The 17,473-nt window shown below is 36.5% G+C and overlaps 1 protein-coding gene across 2 annotated transcripts in view; it reads right to left on the bottom strand.

Annotated features, from left to right (window-relative positions):
* DMD (dystrophin) overlaps window positions 1-16,698 on the bottom strand; it is a 2,360,554-nt gene extending 2,343,856 nt beyond the window's left edge. For both annotated transcript variants that reach the window (XM_066250305.1, XM_066250306.1), the window contains exon 1: window positions 16,452-16,698. In XM_066250305.1, coding sequence (XP_066106402.1) covers window positions 16,452-16,482 — 31 coding nt within the window. In that variant the 5' untranslated portion in view covers window positions 16,483-16,698. The remainder of the gene's footprint in view (window positions 1-16,451) is intronic.
* Window positions 16,699-17,473: the final 775 nt, after the last annotated feature.

The following is a 17,473-nucleotide window of genomic DNA, read 5'->3' as shown; positions in this document are numbered from 1 at the left end:
GTTCCTGAGGTTAGCATGAGAGAGCGGAGAGAGTAGAGCCAACAGCGGAAGGAGGCCACGTGGAGGAGGCCAGGAAAAGCAGCCAAGATGGCGGAGTGCTGAGTGAGATGCCAGTTTGTACAGAGTTTGTATCTGGGACAAGGAAGGAGATGGGGAACTGAGGAGAATAAGTCTGGTGAGCTAGAAACCTTTGATTCTAGGAAACTCGGATAAATCAGTAGCTTTGTGAGCACTGAATGTGAGTGGGTTTTGGAGCCCAGTGTGTATTTTTACTTGCCCGCCAGGTGCAAGCTAGGATTAAAGATGAAGGCCCATCAGCTTTTGGCTCCACTGTTCCTTTACCGACTGTCCAAATCCAATGCGAACCTGCATGGGTCGGGCTGCTGTGATAGTGGCCCTGACCCTGCCTTCTGGCTTTACAGACACCTTAGTTGTTCATTGATTGCTTTCTCATATGTGCCTTGACTGTGGGGCTACAGCAGACCGGGTAACCCCTTGCTCGAGCCAGCGACCTTGGGTCCAAGCTGGTGAGCTTTGCTCAAACCAGATGAGCCCACGGTCAAGCTGGTGACCTCAGGTCAACCTGGGTCCTCAGTATCCCAGTCCAATGCTCTCTCTACTGAACCACCACCTGGTCAGGCCACTTCTTTTTTGAATGCTTATAATAATTAATCTGAGAAGCAACATTATTACTCTTAATTTATTCTTGAGGACAATCAGTATTAGATATGCTCAGCTCAGTGCCAGATACTCAGTAAATAAGTAATAGTTAAGTATTAGCTTGTTAGGTAGTGTCAGGTTGAAAACAATAGTTTCAGGCCTTAGGTACCATGCCTGTTGCCCAGCATAACTTCTAAAATACCAGTGCTTCCCACAGTCTTCTTGGTCATAAACAACATGAAGCACAATACCTCGCAAAGTAAGGCATTTAGAACAAGGCTTAAATCACCGTGACATTTTGTTCAATAAGTGATGCATGTTCCCGTATAAAATAAATGGATTGCATTCTAGTGGGTTAGCATTAAACCATCCCTCGTCTGGACCCTGAATGGGGATTTATTCATTCACAAGACTTATCTATTGATTAGGTCTGCTGATGATACATGGGCCTTCAGGACACTGAGGGCTTGTTAAAAGGTTTAATGCTGTATTTAAAAGAATTTATTTTGCAATAAGTATAGATTCACAGGAAATTGCAAAGAAATATGTAGGAATGTATTGTACAACCTTCATTCCACCGCCTATGATGTCGACACCCTGGATGACTATGGTACAATGTCAAAACTTGGGAATTATCAGTAAAATCCACAGAGTTCATTCTCATTTTACCCGTTACATGGACATTTGTGTCCCTCTGTATGTGTGTTTCTATGCAGTTTTATCAAGTGTAGCTTTATGTAACAAACACTAAAATCAAGACAGAATAGGTCTGTCACCACAGACTTCCTCGCAGTATTCTTATATAGAACAGCTGTTCCCCAATTCCTAAACTGTGACAACTATAATCTGTTCTTGATCTTTATAATTTTATTTCAATAATACTATGTACAAGGAATATTGCAGTATGTAACCTTGTGAGAGTTTTCCATTCACTGTAGTGCCCTTGAGATCTATTGCTGTTGCTTTATTGAGTATCAGGAGTTAATGTCTTCCTATTTCTCAGTAGTATTTCATGCTACAGATATACCAGCTCAGTTTACAGTCACCCATCAATGGACATTTGGATCGTATTGAATTTCTAGCTACTACAAAGAAAGCTAGTGTGAACATTCATGAACAGGTTTTCCTGGGAATATAAGTCTCCATTTTCTGGGATAAATGTCCAAGAATGGCACTGTTGGGTTGTACAGTGACTGCATATTCAGTTTTAGAAGAAACTGCCAAACTCTTCTAGAAAGGCTGTCTCATTTTACATTCCCCCCCAGCATTGGATAAGAGACCAAGTTAAAGTATACCGCATGATGTTTTGATATACATATACATAGTGAAATGATTACTATGGTCAAGCTAATTAACATATCCATCTCCTCACGTAGTTACCATTTTTGTGTGTGTGATGAGAGCACCAGAAATCTACTCTCTTCACAAACTTCCAGTATTCAATACAGAACTATAAATTAACTTGAGTCACCATGCCATACATTAGATCTCTAGATTTAGTCATCTGACATAACTGCAACTTTCCCCCCTTTGATCAACATCTCCCCAGTTTCCTCACCTCCTTACACTTAGTAACCACTATTCTATGTACTCTCTGTTTCTATGTATTTAACTGTTTTAGATTCCACATACAAGCGAGATCATGCAATTTTTTTCCCTTTTGCGTTTGGCTAAAAGTTACTGTCCTTTCCTTATAAAATTGAAAAGCTGTCATTAACAATATATTTTCATACAGTATAATTTATTTTTCATTGCACAAATCCTTTGCAGAGGGTTTATTTTTCTATTTTCCTTTTAGTACCTTCAACACATATACCTCAAGACAAATTACTTAGTGGGCAGTGCCTCTTTTTCTCTAAGTTTGGTATCTTAAATTAGTGGTCCCCAACCTTTTTTGGCCATCGACTGGTTTAATGTCAGAAAATATTTTCATGGACCGGCCTTTAGGGTGGGATGGATAAATGCATCACGTGACCGAGACAAGCATCAAGAGTGAGTCTTAGACAAATGTAACAGAGGGAATCTGGTCATTTAAAAAAAATAAAACATCATTCAGACTTAAATATAAATGAAACGGAAATAATGTAAGCTATTTATTCTTTCACTGCGGACTGGTACCAAATAGCCCGTAGACCGGTACTGGTCTGCGGCCCAGAGGTTGGGGACCACTATCTTAAATTACTACATTATATTTACACCCAAGTACATATCTCAAGCTCTTTTAGGTTATAAAGAAAATGGATTTCTTCTTCAAGAAATAGACTGGCAAAGTTAAGACCAAGAGTAAATGACTGATTTTTGCAGTATACCCACAGATAGCAAGTGGGAAGAGGGAAAGGAAGGAGCAACTCTAAGAGGCAGGGGGAAAAAAGGACTAGACTCAGTGGTGGGATTCAGCTGGCTCGCACTGGTTCAGCAGAACTGATACTTTTTTGTTCAGTTCTGCAAATCAGCTGTTAAAATGGCACTTGTAATCAGGGTTCTCTCTCAGGTGGGCACCTTGGCAGCCGCCCAATATGGAAATCACAAATTTACATTCCTTACTCTTTTTTAACGTTCATCTGTGCAACAGCGTATTCTAAGCACCCATGTAATGTTCATTCTGTCCATAAGTGAAGAAAATTGCAAGTGAGGACACCAATCAAGAAGCAATACGGAAATAACTTAAATAACTCTTTTATTGTTTTTTGTAAGGTGTTATTTAATATTTTTTCATTAATATTTTAAAACTCTTTCATATAATCTAGTTTGTGTACCTCTTTTATTGTTCTTATTTAAGCATTAAATGCATTATAATAATAAACCACCTTTCAGTATATCATTTTTTTTATACTTAAAATGGTCATTAGGGCAGAGAACTGGTTGTTAAATTATTTGAATCCTAACACTGACTAGACTAATGTAGAATCAAGTAATAACATGTTAGGTATGCAGGAGGCAGGTAACATCAAAAAGTGTCAATGAAATTTTACAAAGATAGATGAAGAAAAAAATATACATGGGTTGTAAACAGTAAAAGAACAAAACCAATAACCAAAAGACTGTAGAGTAAAATAGAAGTTGGGAAATCAAAGAAGAGAATAACACTTAATGGAACAAAGAACAGGTCTTCTTTATTTATTTATGTACATTAAGCTTCAACCAGGACTAAAGCGCTTTTGTTGACATATAAAATTTTCAAAAAATGCAACCAAATTATTATTATCATTATAACATGGTCTTATATGTAAATGTCTTTAATTATAGTGTTCAATAAGATATTAAATATCAGTTCACTTACTCAAAAATATTTATGTGCCTAGTTCTGGAGAAACAATGGTAAGCATGAAAAACTGAGGTGTATAGGTTTGTTAAATATTCCAAATGTTCTGAGTGATAAGCATTAATTAATAACACATATATATGGAATCAGAATAATGGTATGTATTACAGAGGGATATCACATGATAGGAAAATTTTATCTACAGAGGCAGTTCTGACTTATGCCCAGAATGATTGGCTTATAAATGGAAATTGGTGCTACCTAGGTGAAAAAGACATGGAAGGAAAGTTCTAGAAAAAGAGAAAAGCATGTACAAAAAATTCCCAATTGCAGAAAGAAGCAAGGCTTATTTAAGAGACCAAAAGAAACCCAGAAAGGTCGTGAGGTTTGGGAAGCATTATGAGAGATGTGCTAGGAGATGAAGACAGTATCTGGATGTCATTTTATTTTGTTTTGCTTTCCTAGTAGCCAAGAGAAGCTATTCAAGTGATTAAGTGGGTGCTGATATCATCAATTTCAGGTGACTGAATGAATTGTAGGAAATAGATTAGAGGGAATGGGGAAGAAGGTATGAAAAGAAATCAGAAAGGGAACTGATGCTAGTGAGGAAAGCAGACTGGGCTAGAGGAATGGTAGGGAAGGTGAAGAGGAATGGATGAAAAGATATTGAGAGACAGCCTACCCTGTGGTAGCACAGTGGATGGGGCAGGACCTGACCTGCTGAGGTCGCAGGTTCAAAGCCCCGGGCTTGCCGTTCAGGGCACATACAAAAAACAATTGTTAGTGAATGCTTCCCACGCCCCCTTCCTCCTCCCATCTCTTTCTCTCTCTAAAAATCGATAAATAAAATCTTAAAAAAAAAAGATATTGGGAGATACAACCCACAGTAATGGGCAATGGTTTAGATATAAGTGGGCAAAGCAATAAAAGTTTCAAGGATGAAGCAGGGTTCTATCTTGTGAAACTGGATGGATGGTAGCATCAGTAACTTATAAAGGGAACAATAAGAGAAGATCAGTTTTCAGTGGTGGGGTGGCATGAAAGTCCAGTTTGGGGCACTTAGACTGTAGGTAACTTTGTCACATACAAGTGGAGATGCCAACCAGGCAGTTGAAACTTCAGTTTGGAATTCACTGGAGAAATATGAGCTAGAGGTATGACTTGTTGTTATTTGCACATGAGTGTTAAAGAAGCCATGAGTATGGGTGGAATGACCAAGGGAGAGATTTGACAGGAAGACAATCATACTAGGACTAAGCCCTGAGGAATCCTAATATTTAAAGGTTGAGTAGAGAGAATCAGCCTGCAAAGTAGCCTGAACAGAAACACCCCAAAGGCCCTGGCCGGTTGGCTCAGTGGTGGAGCATCGGCCTGGCGTGCGGGGAACCCGGGTTCGATTCCCTGCCAGGGCACATAGGAAAGGCGCCCATTTGCTTCTCCACCCCCACCCCCTCCTTCCTCTCTGTCTCTCTCTTCCCCTCCCGCAGCCGAGGCTCCATTGGAGCAAAGATGGCCCGGGCGCTGGGGATGGCTCCTTGGCCTCTGCCCCAGGCGCTAGAGTGGCTCTGGTCGCAGCAGAGCGAGGCCCCAGAGGGGCAGAGCATCGCCCCCTGGTGGGCAGAGCATCGCCCCTGGTGGGCGTGCCGGGTGGATCCAGGTCGGGCGCATGCGGGAGTCTGTCTGACTGTCTCTCCCCATTTCCAGCTTCAGAAAAATACAAAAAAAAAAAAAAAAAAAAGAAAAAAGAAACACCCCAAAGAAATGGAAACAAAATCCATGAAGTACAATGCATAGGTCTCATGGAAAGAGAACATTTCTGAAAGGGGAGAAAACAGTCAATATTGACCACGGCTATAAATTCAAGAAAGAAGAGGAAGACATTTTCTCAATTGCTTTTAATCACATGGCATTCTTTACTTCACTTGATCTAAGTCAGATGAAATTTAATAGAAAAAATGAAAGCATAACATTTTAAGAAAAAAAATCCTCAATATGTAGTCCAACTGATGGATATAAAGAATAGAAATATAATGTTTTATTGTTGTATTTTTTTTAATTTTTTTTCTTTTTATTTATTCATTTTAGAGAGGGGGAGGAGACAGAGAGAGAGAGAGAGAGAGAGAGAGAGAGAGAGAGAAGGGGGGAGGAGCAGGAAGCATCAACTCCCATATGTGCCTTGACCAGGCAAGTGCAGGGTTTCGAACCAGCGACTTCAGCATTCCAAGTCAACACTTTATCCACTGCGCCACCACAGGTCAGGCTTATTGTTGTATTTTTATCATAGATATTGGAGATCCAGTGTTGACATCGTTGTGCAGAGTACACAATGCTTAATTCCTGAGGTGTCATCTAACTTCATAGCCTAGTATTCACAGTCTATGTATAGTGTACATTACATACACATATACAACTATATACAACAACACTGTGGTAACTAACATGAAGGAGAGATAAAAGAAAACTTAGTTTACCTATGTAAAAAAGCAACAGTAATTAGAAATTCAAATGTACTGGTTTGTTAAATACTACTCAGAATAGTCTTTATCATTATGCTCAAATGTCACATGAGTCTATGTAAATTATTTTGTTCACAGTACTAAACATTCATGTGGGCCCAGTTCTCAGGTTTTATTCCCCTAGCACAGTCGCATAACTGAAATGAAATCAGAAAGATGTATAGTGAGACTACTCTGAGGAAGCTTGTTGTAGATGATTGCAAACAGATGGAAGGCTGTATTAATTCTGGTATTTGATCTTTTTAAGTTTACAAAATAATAAGGTTGAGCTAGTAATAAAATAGTGAAGCAAGTGACCTATAATGGATAACATCATGGATAGCTCTCAGAGGAGATCCAGAGGATGGATGCCAGGTTATTCAGGACAGCTTGGTTTTTATCTAAGAAATTGCAATGTGTCAGGATCTATAGTCTTTGGATAAACAGACTAATTTTCTTTAAAGAACATTCTCAATGAAACATGCAGGAAGTCCTCACTTAACATCATTTATAGGTTCTGTGACTTTAAGCAAAACGACATATAATGAAACCAATTTTACCATAGGCTAATTGATATAAACAAGAGTTAAGTTCCTGTGACAGCTCATCAACATTATCCTGAAAGGATGCTGAATGAAATGTTATATGAGCACCTGCTGTATTTAGTTCTTGTTAGAAGAAATTATGATTCCTTCCGTTTTATCTGTTGTTCTATTGTCACTAGAGCTCTGACAGACCCCCTTCTCTGTCAGAATCTGAGAGTGCATGTCAGTTGACTGGTTAAGAACTGTAGATGCTCAGGTTATTGCCACCATTCAAATCCTGACTCCAACACTTGTAGGCAAATGACTTAAATTCCCTGTACTTTGGTATTCTTATTTGTTAAATATGGATTGATTACATCCCCTTACTTTCTAGAGTTATTATTGGCATTAACTGAAATATAGACAATATTCTAAGAGAAATGCTTGACACAGTATAGGCTTGCTAAATGCTACATATTATCTTGGAAGACTAGGTGAACCTAGAATAGTGCTATCCACTTACAAGGTGCTGTCAATAACTGTTTATGTGGGATAGATAAATGCCTCATTAGTCCTTGTCTATGCATCACTGCTGCTTCTACACTTCTCTAATTCACATCTCCATATGCTCACTGGCACTGTAAGGCCTATTTATAACGGTGGATTCTTCAGTGAAACTTCCATAATCACATCATCTACAAGTGGTTGATTTGTACCAAGCTTTATAAACTCTCTTGACTTACAGCCACTGCATTTATATGCATGTGTGTATATATTTTTCTCTGACTTATAGTACTGTAATCTCCTAAAAGGCAGAGAAAACATGGCAGGTGTTCAACAATGTTTATTTACAAGCAAGTAAAAACCTAATAGTAAGAAAGTTGCTCAAAATCATATTAATATTCTATCTAGTCTTACTTCCCCAAAAGCTAACTGATAAGTACATTATACTCATCCATGACTAAATTTCAATTACTCAAGTGCCTACTATCTCTTCAGTACAATTCTAGTTTCATTTAAACTGAATTGTCAATGTAGTTTAAGACTTCACCATTTTTCCAGATTTAAGAAAAATCAATTTTACTAATGGGCCTCAAAAATTTTAGACATTTCTCCAATAAGCATCTATGTTAACTAAAACAGCATCAAATAAAGTGCAAACTTACCTTATCATATCTATGAAATTCGGTATTCTCTAAAGGATGATTTTTTATAATATTGCTTAACAACTCTGGCTGAGCAATTGAAATTCAGACTATGATAAATGTTTTACACTGAAGGCTCATTTCATTATACAGTAGTTGGTTGAAATGGGGTTTCCGAAGAAGGTATTTTTAGCAAGCACAGAGTACAGGAAAAAAAAGCTGAATACATTATACAATTTAAATATTTATTGAAGCTTTTCTACTAAGGCAACACTTTGGTGATATCTCACAGACATAATATGGGAGAGGAAATTAGGGGTAAATAGATGGTGGAGACTGTGGAAACCAAGACCCCTGGTGCTGTGACATCCTCATTCATAAAGTCATTCAATTGAGGATTGAAAGAACAATCCTTTTAACAGAAATACTATTTGCCTTAGAATTTCATCATCCTATCTCACTGCTGCTTCTATGATTTTTTGGAGTGCTTTTGTTTTTCTTATTGAACTCCTGACCTCTTTTGCTTCCCACTGTGTTCTTTCTAGCTGGTCTCACTGATGCTCCATGGCTCACATATTAAGTCCCCAATAATGGCTTAATATCTGGGCTTCAGATTCCCATATCCATAGTACCTACACTCTCCATAAAAAATTAGCACCCATACCGCCAATCTTTCCCATCATTCCAGCTTCCCTTCAAATATACTCCTTGTAAATGGTACCATTATCCACCCAATTCTACATGCCGCAGAGGATACCACATCCAACTCAACTCCAATTCCTATTAATTTTATGTCATTAATAAATCTTGAAATAAATCCACTTCTTCCAATGTCACTGTCACAGTTCTAGTCAACGCCACCCTCTTTGCCCCAGAAGTTACCAGATTGATTGCCCTTCACCTACTCTTAACATCTCCTAATCCCTTCTTCACAAAACAGAGTGATGGTCTTTAAAAAAAAACAAAACAAACCAACAACAACAACAAAATCCTCACAAATATGTTCTTATCACTGTCCTATGTGAAATCCTTAAAAGACTGTCCACGGCTTCTACCATAAAGAAAAAAACAACCCCAACACATCATCTCCATGATCTCTGAGGATCTAAATGAATGGACCCCAGCCCACTGTTGAAACTGCATGCTTGTACCAAACTTTCACTAACTGTTCTCTAGGAAAACTGCCCTTCTCTTAGTTCTCTCTTCATACATCACACCTTCACATACCTTGGTCCCTCTGAATGGAACAGTTTGCCCATGTTTTTCCCCTGGACAACTATTTCCCAGCCCTGTTTTCCTTTGTCTGACTTTGAATGTCGTTTTTGTAGGAATCTCCCGCAATGTCTAATACTAGTCTAGGCCTCACTATTACACATTCTTATAATAATGTGTTCTGAATGCAATTAAATAATGTATATACATATGTATTTTCTCCTAAGTTCTAATGTCAATGAAGTCACTTGTTTAGAACATTATCTCCCAAGTATCTGGCAAAATGAATACATTTAACAAAATTTTCCTTCTTTAAACAATGGTCACCCAAATCCACACAATGCAAACTTTACGGAGTAGCTTCTTTTGATACTTTTATTTATGGATGTAGTTTTGAGAGCAAATCTATTTCCAGACATTTAAAGTCAAACGCTGCAAAGTCCATAGGCTTTAGCGACGTGAACTCTGAGATAACACTTGGTGCTCTCTGACATAGTCCATTAGAGATGGGGTGTGTACACCTAATCCAAAGGAATCCTCTAGCTCTTCAGCAGCTGTTCACATGGCTCCTGACCTGCCCTTCAGGCTCCACTAAATCAAGATGCCTCAGCTGTCTGGGCTTCCAGTAAGCTCGTTCAGTTAACCACCTACGTGCCAACATAGCTCGAATCTGGTTACACCCTCTCGCGTCTCCTTTTCCCTTTGCTTTCCTAGTAATTTTCCAATATATCCGAGTCATTGGGATTCACCACCTTTATAGATAATTTGATCAATTCCTCCACTAATTTGATAACATTTTTGTCCACTTATCACCAGTTTATTTCTAATACTGCTCTAGTAAGCATCAATATAAAAAGGAACTGCTCCAGTTGCCTTTGGTGAAAATACTTGGGTGGTTCTGATTGTGTGGGTTTGCTCTTTCCTTTCTCTTTAGTGTGACCTCACACAGTTTCCAAGGCTTACAATCCGCACTTGTAACACTGTGCTGACTCTGTGCCCTTTAAGTCAGCATTAAGCTCGGGCGAAGGTAATATTGCTACTGTAATCTGATAAAGGAGCAGGCAGGTTGTGTGCAAATAAAGATGGGTGCCAAGAATGAGCAAAAAGCCACTGAGGTTTATGCCCTTTTATAGGCTGGATTCTATGACAGTCTAAGCCAAAAACAGAGTGGAATGGGGTGGGGGAAGTCCTTTAGAACAAAACAAAGCAAAAGCCAAGGAAAGGGTGAAAACACTGAATGGGTACCCCTTGCATTTGCCCATACTTGGGCATAATATGAGACATCACAATGCACACTGTGCTCAATTAACACTGTTCTTTCTAAGCCATCAATTATTTCATAATGGTGGAAATAAAGTGTATCTAAAAGTTGAAGATAAAACTGAAAGACGGTGTGTTCTTTTGGTCTATGGAAATTCCTTATTGTTGCAATCAATGCCCATGAATAGGCTGGGTATTCATTAAGTGTACACTAAAATTATGACAATTCGAACACTTGATTTTTAAAAGTTTCTTTAAAATTATGTTAATCCTGTTTGAAACCAATTCACCTATTATGACTTTATTACATGGATCAGCATTGGCTTTCATAATGTGCTTTAATATTCCTCCTATTTATTAAAACAACTAGAATGTCTGCTGAAATAAATAAAAAAGTAAACAAAATAAAGAAAACTAAAATAAAGAAAAATACAGGCAAAATTTTTTTCTCAGATTCTCTTCCTTGAACAGTAACACGAGATGAAATATTTTTAAAGAGCCCTAGCTTTCAAAATTGGTATATGAAAAAAAATCAATTTTCCGACAATTTGAATTCATGAAAAATCACTTTCTTAAAATTATATGCAATCAAAATGCTGAATTAGCAGTTCTGGAAGACTCCCGAACAACAAAATCAACAGCAGCATTTTACCAGCATAACAAAGCAATGACAGTTCAATTGCAGTTAAAGGCTAATTGCGGACTCCCCTCCACCCTCCATTAGTGAAGAATGAGGTGCTTAACCACAAAGCAAAAGTGAGGCACTGAGGCAGAAGGGAAACGATAATAAAGGAAACCGGGAAGAAACCGATCTCTAAATTCAATCCAGATCGCAAGAAACACTTGTTTTGTCAGGGCTCAGTATCATTATATATACAATGCAAAGTCCCTCTAGGGATTGTAGGACCCCAGAAAAATGCCGTGTGTTCCATCACCTGTTGAAATTCCCAAGTATTCTGAATGAATGGTATCAGAGTAACATAAAGATTGAGCACAGGGTTGAATGAAAATTCTTTGCTAATACGGCAGCCTAAGTGGAAGAATTAAGCTGTGGGAGAGGGAATAGTATACAGGGGGTGCTCGGGTTACAAAAGTCTTAACTTTTGACCTTTCAAGTTTACAACGCTCACTCCTGTAAAAACTTAATAAAATTGAGACGTGAGTGTTTCAGCTTACATAGTTAATGAACTTATGGACTACATTGTACTTACAGACTAACCTGAAATAATTTTTTAAGAAGGTAGAGAGGCCTGCAACAGATCCTGTACCCTCTACATCAGTGGCTTCTCGAGATGAAACACCTGTAGTACAGGTAGAATCATCTCCAGCGTCTCCTGCATGTTCCCTAGGCAATCCTGATTCACCTGACCCAGTATCTCCATCTCCAGCACCTTCTGCAGGTTCTCCTGCCTCTCTGGCTCCCTCCTTCCAATAGGTCACTCTCTCTTACCTTGCAATGCCCCTTCCAGTGTGCAAGCCAACCACAGGAATAAAGGTAAGGCAATTTTTTTACACTCATTTTTTTTGTCATTTTGTCTGTTACTACAGTACAGTACAGTGTACACAGTGTACAGTACAGTATGTTTACATCCTTTTCCTTTTTCTGTGGCTTAGTTGTGTTTTTATGTTCTCGATTGATTTTATAAATGTGTTAGGATAGGTAAGTGACTTAGGCTAGAGACTGTTTCGACTTACACCAAAATTCAGGTTACGTCACTATTGTAGGAACAGAACTGTGTTATAACCCGAGGACATCCTGTACAGCTCTTTGGCTTTGTTAATGTGCATGACATGGAGGTTGTGTGGCCATAAGATTAAGACTCCTTTAAGCATGAGCCAGTAGGACCATCTATTTTCTCTCCTTGTCTTCACTGGGCCTGCTGCCTATCAAAATTGTGGCTGAGAAATTTAAGATACTCTTTATTTAAGATACACATTCCACCCCCATATTCAGGGCAGTAATCTTGAATATGGAAAGAGAAATGTGCCTGAGATCATGTATCAGAATCTCTGAAGGATCAGTCTGCTTTAAAAAAAACACATATAAAATTATAAGATGTTGTAGTATAAGGAAAAACAAGCTTTTTATACTATAAATTTCAGCAAAAAAGTAAAAAACATATTTCAGCTTTTAATCTTCAAATTTTCGTTTGCACATGAGCAATTCACAAAAAGCAGGCTTACTCTCCCCTTCAACAGGAGATAGCAGCATCTCTGAAAGACATGCTTACTTTTCATATCAACTAGAGGAGCTTGACATTTTATAAAGATAAAGATTTTAAGGACAATTCCACTTGTGATGGAAGCAGACAAACCCTTCCCAAATGGGCAAGATACAAAAACTAGACTCCAGCTCTGCCACCTTAATGTGCATATCTGTACTAAGATTCAACTTCGCAACTCCAAATGTGTTATGAATACTACTCTGTCAATATTATATAGAAATAAGTCCAAACGAGTTTAATTAATAGATGTGTTTCAATGAGACAAAAGGTAAAGACCACAAGGTGTTTATTTGCTTGTCCGTTTGTGTTTCGGAGATTGGTCTGCTGCACGGAGCGCACTCCCCAAAGAGAAAACTTTCATGAAATTCTGCTATCGAAGTTGGTAGCATTTAATAAAAACGTCGTCTCGTTTCCCATACTGCAGCCGTGACCTTCTGAGAAAATGTTTCAATATGAACCAACTGCCTTGATAACAGAGCACAAATCTCCTAGGACTGCAGCAGGACTTTGTGAGAAAGGAAACTGTTGGCACCCTCTGAATCCAATCAAAACCTGAATGTATTGTATAAAAATAAATCAAGGTCATCATTATTTCTTCTCATTGTAATTTGGCTTGCCTTCAAATTATGTACCCTGTATATCTGAAATAACTACACCGCCTCCATTAACTAAATTTGGCGTCACTTTAATCAACGTATCTTTTCAGAATGAAAGGCAGAAATGTCAGATTCCTACCATTAGAAATTCTTTAAACCCTCTGATCTGCATTAAATAAAAGCCTGTCTTTGAGAACTAATATATGATTTAAAGAAATATAACTAGCATTAATTTTATTTTAAAATGTATCTGGGAAGAGATTCAACCTCAACAAATCTGTTCATATAGTGGTGATTTCCCATGAAAGTTTCAGTGATTAAGTATTGAGGCTTTTCACTTATGTTTTGTTGGACAGAGGACACACATTAGTGTGTCCTCTAATTTTTCAATTAAAAAATGATGTGTATTTAAAATAGAAAGTAAATAAATGAACAGAAAATAATCTTTAAATAAAGGTTAATTTCCAATTAATTTTCAACATATCTTAAATACTAGCATTCTGTGATTTAAATGTGCATGCCTGTGTTTCTATAAACATATATACGCACACCAAAAAACCATGGGGCTGTTTTTATTGTATTTTCAATAGAAGAAAGAATAGTTTAATAAAAAATATGATAAATCATTTTTAATAAGTTAGGTAAACATTACAATAGAGTGTGGAAAGGGAAGGAAAGTTTGGAAAATCACCGTTTTATTCTTGTGATAAACCCATGATGAAAGATAATAAAATAGAATTTAAAAAATCTGACTTTTCCAAGACTACGAAGATTATAATCTCTTTTATTAAACTACACAAGTGGTTAAGAACTTGACAATTTGTTTCACATGTAGCAAGTGACTTGGACTACAAGGATTTCAAATGAATACTTCAGTACTAAAGAGGAAGCTTTATTAATATTAATATCTCTGTCCAAATTATAAATTAATGTTTCAGTTATCTCTAGCTGGTATAGTGACAAACACCTTCTTACTCTTAAATAATATAAATTTGCACAAAACACTTTGTAGTCTTATTTATTAAGTTTAGAGCAACTGTTACATGATATTCTCTATTGTGTTTTCTATAATATTATGCCATGTAAGAGACACAGAAAGTTTGTTATTAAATTAAATAGTATATTACCTATTTAGATGAGCAAGCAATTTTTTTTCATAGAATTAAGATGCCCTTAAAAGACTCTGCAAATAAAATTCTAAAAGATGATTTTATTAGATCTCAAGTTTGCATCATTTAAAAATTTGAATAAAATGTGTATTTGCAACAGATGATTTTAATAATTCTTTGCAATGCAATATTTGAGTAATTCTAAAAGTTAACAATTCTTGTGTTAATACAATGATCCTCTCAATTAATAACTATTTTGGTTAAATACCAATCAAATGCACTCTTTTAAGTTTTTCAAACTAAGGCAATTTTAAAAACTGAACTTAAATGGCAATAGACACAAATAGTAGTATGTTATCAACCAGTAAACGTTAATGTGTAATAACACTTTGTGAAATATATTCATTTTCTTTTAACAAGCCTACTGTCATGTAACGTACATAATACCTGATAGTTCTAAAATGTACAATAACAAAGTTCTACAGGGCTTGTTCCCATAAGGTTAGGTTTCCTCAAATTCTAATTAAGAATTTAGTTATTTGAATATCTATGACAAAACAGAGAGTTGGTTTGCCTTGCTTTATCCCAGAGTTTCATCTCTGCTGTTCTTTCTAAATTTTTTCTATGCACCGACTTACAGTTTTAATTTTGTATATATATCGATTGCTCGATTGATCAACATGTATGTGTGTGTATTGCAAATAACAGATACTGTTTTATTTCTCTAGTATTAGTAAACACAGTTTTTTAACCAGAAAGCAATTAATGCTCACCAAGAAATTAATAAAATAAGAAAATAATATATATATATATATTACTATAAAATCTGGTAACATCTAATGAGAATCATCAAATATACAGATATTAATTTTTTCCACAATTTTTTCTCAGGGGCACAACTTCTGTCGTGACTTTTCTCCAAAAGTTTTGCAGAGTTACTTATTTGCAGAGATTTACTTTTTTGATTCTTAACTAAAGGCATTACTCTCATAGCTATATATACAAGTCAAAGGCAGGAAAAAAGAGATCATCTCCATCTATCTCTCTGGGACACACTGTACTCATCAGACATTATTTTTATATGTTATTTTTAATGTGTCACAGTCAGTTTTTGAATTTTTCATTAGTCATCATGACTTCTTTAAAATAAAAAAGAATAATTGTACTTGATAATAAAAGCCAAACTAAAAAGCTTTTCTGAAAAGCTAGGCCATCATAGACATGAAACAACACTGACTTTTCTATGAAATATGATTAGAAGTACCTCACGTTTTTATGTTGTTTTCTCAACAAAACTGTCTGATCATTTGCCAACATAGATCATAGAATTATTTGAAAGAATTTTCATGATATGCTACAGATACAAACATTCAAAATATTCAATGCAATATGAGAAAGAAACTTGTAAGTCAAATATTTATCAATACTTTTCAACCGTCATTTATTCATCACAATTTTATTTAAAAATATTTTCCCCATGATATGCCAGATAAAATTTTTCTAACCTTGAGGCCTCCACATGTCATTCCCATATGCCAATTAATTCATTGAGAATATCTGTCAGGTCACTACCCCACATATTACCATTACTAATACAGAAGTACCAAATAATCAAGATAATAACTCAGATACACAAATGATTTCTCAGCAATTAAAACGATTTGTTATAAATACTCAACCAGTTATGCACATTCTATGGCTGTAGTGATTTCTTAAATATGAAAGATGCGTTTGATTATATTTGCAAAGACAGAAGTTTAAACTCCGCCTCATTTCTACTGAAAAGTTTTTGCAGTGAGAAACATGTAAACCTATCCAAATATATGTGCATAGTATATATAACATTTACGCTTATTCACGAACTACTACAGCTATTTAAAATCAATCTTCCTAAGCAGTAAGCTTGTCACAAGCTAAAAGTTAAAACATTGTAAAAAAATATTTTTTAGCCATTTGTACTTACAGCAGTCCTCTGCTTCTTCCCACCAAAGCATTTGGAAAATAAAAAGTATATATCAAGGCAGTGATAAAAATCTTGGTAAAATTTCTCCCAACTTTATTGCTCCAGTAGGTTTAGGAATGATGAAAAACCAATCAATTTCAGCAGCCTTTAAAAGTAACACTGTGGTTTTCTCTGTTCGTTTTTCTCTGAAGCTAATTGCCTTCAAGGTTTGAGTCCTGTAAGGGGAAAGTGAGTGATCCCAACACTGAGTGAGTCAACTTAGTAACTGATGCCAGGATTCTGTAGAGGCCTCTGGATATTTCAAATTCCAGGACCTGCGCAGAAGTAAGTGACCCGCCTTTTCTCTCAAGTTGGTTTCCCATAATAGGACTGCCCATGGCCACTACATATAAGGTTGTGCTTCCAGCATAGCAAGTCCTGTGAATTCAAATAATGTTCAACTGTGTTCTGATTAATATCCTAACCAGAATAGCATAGTGGACAGAATACTTGCTCTCAAAGCCTAAACATAAAAGCTCTTTGCACAAAATAGTAACAATACTTTCTCTAATTTCTATGCACATTTCTAAGAACAGAGCAAGAAATCCTGATCCAGAATAGACTTTCAAATGCCTTTCCTAATTTTATTCACTCATCAACACTAAATACAATAAAGAATAAACTGTGTATTCATTATGGATCCACTGTCTAACAAACTTAATTTCTACTCTGGGGATCCAATCAGAAGTCATGTAATGATGATGCCAAAAGTCTGAAGCCACAGAAGAATGTGGCAGCTGAGTTCTGAAGGCAAACTGTGTCTAGGTCTCTTGGGACAAGGTTCCTGCTAAAGTAAAGAGCACTCTTAAAATGGAACAACAAAAATCCTCCTAAAATGCTAAATTTTCATTTTAGCTTATGCTAAAATATTTTTTTACTAACAAATTACTCTCTTCAATTTCCTTGGTGACATTTATTAAGACACCATTATCTTTGACATTGAGTTAATGATCAATTATTTAGTGGTTCTCAATAGATGCTTT

This window comes from Saccopteryx bilineata, chromosome X (assembly GCF_036850765.1).
Source record: "Saccopteryx bilineata isolate mSacBil1 chromosome X, mSacBil1_pri_phased_curated, whole genome shotgun sequence".
Lineage (NCBI taxonomy): Eukaryota > Metazoa > Chordata > Mammalia > Chiroptera > Emballonuridae > Saccopteryx > Saccopteryx bilineata.
Note: the sequence above shows the minus strand (reverse complement) of the source record. Positions and strands in the feature narration are given on the sequence as shown.